At 31.6% G+C, this 5,596-nt stretch overlaps 1 protein-coding gene across 1 annotated transcript; it reads right to left on the bottom strand.

The window, feature by feature from the left end:
* Positions 1-414: 414 nt before the first annotated feature.
* On the bottom strand, positions 415-1,332 carry LOC121240635 (17.6 kDa class I heat shock protein 3-like). The gene has a single exon (XM_041138123.1). It carries the CDS (start codon positions 1,116-1,118, stop codon positions 642-644), a length of 477 nt encoding a protein of 158 aa, XP_040994057.1. The 5' UTR covers positions 1,119-1,332; the 3' UTR covers positions 415-641.
* Between the last annotated feature and the right edge of the window lie 4,264 nt (positions 1,333-5,596).

The following is a 5,596-nucleotide window of genomic DNA, read 5'->3' as shown; positions in this document are numbered from 1 at the left end:
TAAATTATCAAACTCACATTTTTCATACATATATATCTATAAGAGTTTTGCTACTTAAAACATGGTGTGTAAAAAAATCATTTACTATAAGACACATTAATATTGATACAAATATACTTTTTTATAATAATAATAATATTTTGGTGTGTCATTAATAATCATGCTTGCAGATGTCGATATTTACGCTAATAACCTAGCTAGCTACCCGACGGTCCCCACTGTCTTACAAATACAGTTGGGGGAAAGTAAATGAATTCAAAAGTACACGCGAGCGCACACATAACAGTCCTAAATATATAATTCGTAAAGGTCGATCTTTTGGCAGCTACAAAACTTATAGTAATGTTTGTGTTTGTTAAAATAGAAATCTTGAATTCGATCCGTAAATCTGCAATGCAAAGACACTAATTAAAGTTCTTGCGAAGGTATGAATATTAATTCTTAAATATCTTAAAGGTATGAGCAAATCTTAGATGACACTCAAATTATTTTACACGCATGCAACCGACGAAAGTCTTACATTTTCACGGCCTTTTAGAAACAAAACACACAGAATACACATAAACTCAACTTATTCGATATATATATAGATTTGACTCCAAACTAAAGCTTCAAGGTTTGGAGGATATATATGTTGCTCATCAACCGGAGATCTCAATGGGTTTGACCTCAGTCTTCTTCTCCTCTTCTTTAGGAACAGTAACAGTAAGTACCCCATTCTCCATGCTAGCCTTGACCTGATTCATCTTCGCATTTTCCGGCAGCCTGAACCCGCGGAGGAACTTGCCGCTGCTCCTCTCGATGCGGTGCCACTTATCGTTCTTCTCCTCTTGCTCTTTGTTCCTCTCTCCGCTAATCTGCAGAATTCTTCCATCTTCAACCTCGACTTTCACTTCCTCCTTCTTGAGGCCGGGAAGGTCCGCATGGAAGACATGGGCCTCTGGGGTTTCCTTCCAATCGATTCTTAAGTTGGCCAACGCAGCGGTTTCGCGTGCTGAGGAAGGGACATTGGCAATGGCGGAGGGGAGGAGTCCATCGAATGGATCCCATAACTCTAGAGAAAATGGATCAAACACGTTGGTTCGACGGCCCCCAAAGAGGCTGGGAACGAGCGACATGTCTGGAAAATTTGGAGCGAAGGAGATCTTGAGGAGGAAAAACCAGATACAGATAGAGCCTTTGAGCTGTGATTAATTTCGCGATGAAATCAAGCTTTGTGAGCACCCTATATATAGATTCTGGAAGAGGGTTCTGGTTTCTCCATAAGGAGAGAAAAAGGAACAGAAAAAGGAACAGAGAGAGAGAGAGAAAATGAATGAAACTTCTAGTGCCCTCGTCAAGGTTCTGTATTAAGAGTCGTTCAAGTCACCATCATCAATAGGATGAATTTAGAAAAATAAATAGCATGAATGCATTATGCCATCCCTTTAATTAGTTTCTGGAATCTTCTAAAGACTTCGACCGCATAGCCCCACATGATCCAAAAATTATATATTCTTAATTGCTAAATGTAATTGGTTTTACAATTTTGTTTTAATTTTTCTTTCAGAGACTAAAATGTAAGGTAGAATGGAATGGATCCAACTCTTTACAATTTTTGAGATTTTGAGAGTAGCTGCTCTTTGCAGAGTAGAGTACGATCATAATTATAAGTCATGTTCGGGTGGGGGATCATTTTGTCCATCATAACCCTCTAGGGTTGAATCAATCAGCGTCGGTTTACTACTCTACATGGATGTACGATTAATATATAACACGATTTATGAACTTGACACAAACATAATACAAAATAAAAAAAATTTAATTTGATATAAGTGGGTTAAAGTCAAAGCGGATTGATCCGATAAGACAGTAAGATTAATATAATTGATCAACTATAGGTCAACTTGCGAAACTTATAATCAACCCCTATAATACTAATAAATTTTATTTTCAAATCTTATAAATATTTAGTCTTATATATAAATATATGTGTGTACTACCCGCCCCTACTAGGCGGGGCCAAAAGTAATTAAAACTATATTTTTAGATCCAAATTATAAATTAAATTTTGTAAATATGACTATAATTTAAAAATTATATAATTTTTAAATTTGCTAGTGCATATTTTGTGTAAATTGTAGTATATTAATTTTTAAATTATGTAGTTTTTAAATTTGTCAGTGCATATTTTGTAAACAAGTTTAACAAATTGTAATATATATTTATATATACATAATTTGTAAAATATAAATATATATTTATGTTTAATATATATATATAATATATATATATATATAAATGTAAGTAGGGGTGGGGCGGGGGAAATGCGGGACGGGTTGGGCCCTCCCCGCCACTCGCCCTGCCCCCGAATGGGCAGAGCAGGGTTGTTTGCCCTGCCATGCGGGGGCAGGGCGGACTGGGGAGGGGCAGCGGGGTGTGAGGCCCAGTTGCTTACCCCTATGTGTGAGTGTGTCTGTGTTTTCTTGTTGTTACGCATATGTAATATTAATATTAGAATTTGACTATTTAATATCTCAAACTATTTAAAATTTTTTTTGTTAATATGTAATTTTATTTTATGAAAATATTAATTTTCTTTTATATTATTGGTTTGGATATTGATAATAAAATATTTTTTCATTGATCCAGTTGTAATTGTAAATAATTGAGATAGTTATCTTTTTATTATATATGAAATTATATAAATTGTGTTAAAAGATAAATATTTGGATCAACTCAACTCATTTATATGAAATTGATTAAATAGGTTAAATGGACTGAAACGGGTTAAATGGGTGTGTCCAGGTCAACCCAATAAAATTTAATTACTAAACGAGTTAAGCGAATTATGTTGTGTCACCCGTTATTTATATTGGTTAGGTTAGGGTTTTAGGGTGTAACTCATTTAATTAAACCGCGAGTTGCAATTGGATTGACTTATATAGTCTAATACTTGACATAACATGAACACGACCCGTAAAAACGAATTGTCATTACTAGTCAGCGGTTCAAGTCCACTTATCTCAAAGTAATATTGAAAATTTGATTTTGATGAAATTTTATTTGAGAAATCATATTTGCCCTGAGCAGCTACGGGGATCTCTAATCAATGAATACACATGCATTAGGGTTTGTAGAGTTGCTATATATATATATATATATATATATATATATATATATATATTAATCCAGATTTGGCTTAAGAGACGATCTAGGATTTTTACTAGATCAGGAGGTCAAAAAATGAACATGGAGTTAGAAATGAAATATCCATTACTTTGTGGGTATAATATTGAACTTGCATGATCTTAGGGGAGCTACTAATTAGTTTTTACTATAGCCTAAAAAGAACTGATCCCTCTTTTCTTTTTAAGACTTCTCTTTTTAAGAAGAATCTTTAAAAAAAATAATTTATACAAATTTTAAATAGAAAAATTTAATATAAATCTTTATAAAAAAGTAGAGCTGATATGGAAAACATATAAAAAATAATAACTTTTCTAATGAGATCAAAATTTTTATAAATGATGTAAAAATTTATCTGTTTAAAATTTCTACCTATCGTTACTCCTGTCAAAATCGTAGCAAGCCCTACCAACCAAATCAACCGTTTGCATCAACCTTCAATCACACCCCCCCCCCCTCCCCAAACAATATATATATCCCATGTTTCCCTAGGTATATCAGTACTCCTTTTCTTCCTTTGCACATCTCGGTTTTTGTGCACCAACTCGTCACCGCCCCTACCATTGGAAGTGCCATCCCCATCTTCTAGGGCTGAGCAAAAATCCGACAATCCGACTCCGAATCCGACTCCGCTCCGGCTCCGCTCCAAGTCCGCTCCGACTCCGACAAGTCGGAGTCGGAGTCGGAGTTTTTTTCCTATTGAAAGTCGGAGTCGGAGTCGGAGTCGGAGTCGGAGTCATTGAAGAACCGACTCCGACTTCGCTCCGATCCGCCTCCGACAATCCGCCTCCGCCTCCGACTTGGTCCTTCGACTCCGCCTCCGATTTTATACATATTTTATAAAAAATATATGTGTTTTTCTATATATTAATCATTTAAATTTTATACAACTATATTTTATATAGTTAGTTAAACTCAATAATATACTAGTTAAATAATATATTTATACTATAATATATAGACTAAATTGACTAATAAATAATAATAGTTTAGTATATGACTATATGTATAAATATAATAACATGTAATACTAATGTATATATAATATACTATAAACACTAAGATGCATAATAACATTAACATGTAATACTAATGGATAAACACTAATCTATAAATTTAGAATAACATATAATACTAATGAATAATAACTAAAGTATTATTCATATAAATTTTATATAACAATATCTTGTATTAATTATATTTTTTGACTTAATAAATTCTCAACATATTCCTTTTGATAAATATATTAGTAATACTAATATACATTAGTATATTAATTAGATTTATGGCCTAATACTAATACTATTAGTAATCCACTTTAACTAATACTAATATTTATACTAATACTATTATAGACTATAGTTATAACTTATAGTATTATACCTACACTAAATCATTGATTCACTATAACTTATACTAATATAGTTATGTTAAATCACTATAACTAAAACTAATGTAGTTATACTAATCATTATAACTATATATAGTATTAATATCACTATTAGTATAATATATAGTATTAATAATAACTAATACTAATATAACTATTAGTATAACTAATGTCACTACTAGTATAACTAATACTATTAGTGTATTACTAATATTTATATATATTAATATATATATCAAGTATAAGAGATTAGAGATTTAATATATATAATATTAAATCACTAACATACTAATAGTATGATACTATAGTATTAGTAATTATACTATAAGATATAGTAATAGACTAATAGTATAATATATTAATACTATATTATATATAAAATAGTAATACTATATTTTGAATCTTCATTTCATATACGGTGCCTTTTTTTTTTTAATATTCATATATAATAATATATATCATATATATAATATAATTAAAAATAGATTCATAGTAATTATAATAGTATACTATAGTAACTATACGGTGCTTTTTTTTTAATCTTCATTTCGTATACGGTGCCTTTGTTTATTGTAGTGATTAGTTGGATGTGGATATAGAATCATGGACAATGGGAGTACATGTAACAATATGACTTTCTTTTTATTTTTTGAATGTATGTTAGTATGTTACTTGTTTTATTTAGTTGTATTTTTTATTATAATCAAAAGTTTAATAAGTTTGGATTGTAATTTTGAGAAAATTGAAATTTGAAAGACCACAATTTTTTTTTTAAAGTGGGTCAAATATGAAGTTAAAAAAAAATTTAAAAAAAAAAGTCAAAAAATCCGACTCCGATCCGACAAGTCGGAGTCGGATCGGAGTCGGATTCTCTACATGTCGGAGTCGGAGTCGGAGGTTGGGCCCTCCGACTCCGAAATTGTCGGTGCTCAGCCCTACACATGGGCTTTCATGAAAATGGAGGAAATGTAACCACTTACCACAGAGGACGCCTACAATTGGGTGGAACATAGCTGGATGGAACACAGGGTGCAGTAG

This window comes from Juglans microcarpa x Juglans regia, chromosome 7S (genome assembly GCF_004785595.1).
Source record: "Juglans microcarpa x Juglans regia isolate MS1-56 chromosome 7S, Jm3101_v1.0, whole genome shotgun sequence".
In the NCBI taxonomy this organism is placed as follows: domain Eukaryota; kingdom Viridiplantae; phylum Streptophyta; class Magnoliopsida; order Fagales; family Juglandaceae; genus Juglans; species Juglans microcarpa x Juglans regia.
This window is presented reverse-complemented; position numbering and strand designations above follow the sequence as displayed.

Coding starts and splice junctions, on each gene's coding strand:
- LOC121240635 (XM_041138123.1), bottom strand. CDS start 1,118: ATGTCGCTCGTTCCCAGCCTCTTTGGGGGCCGTCGAACCAACGTGTTT.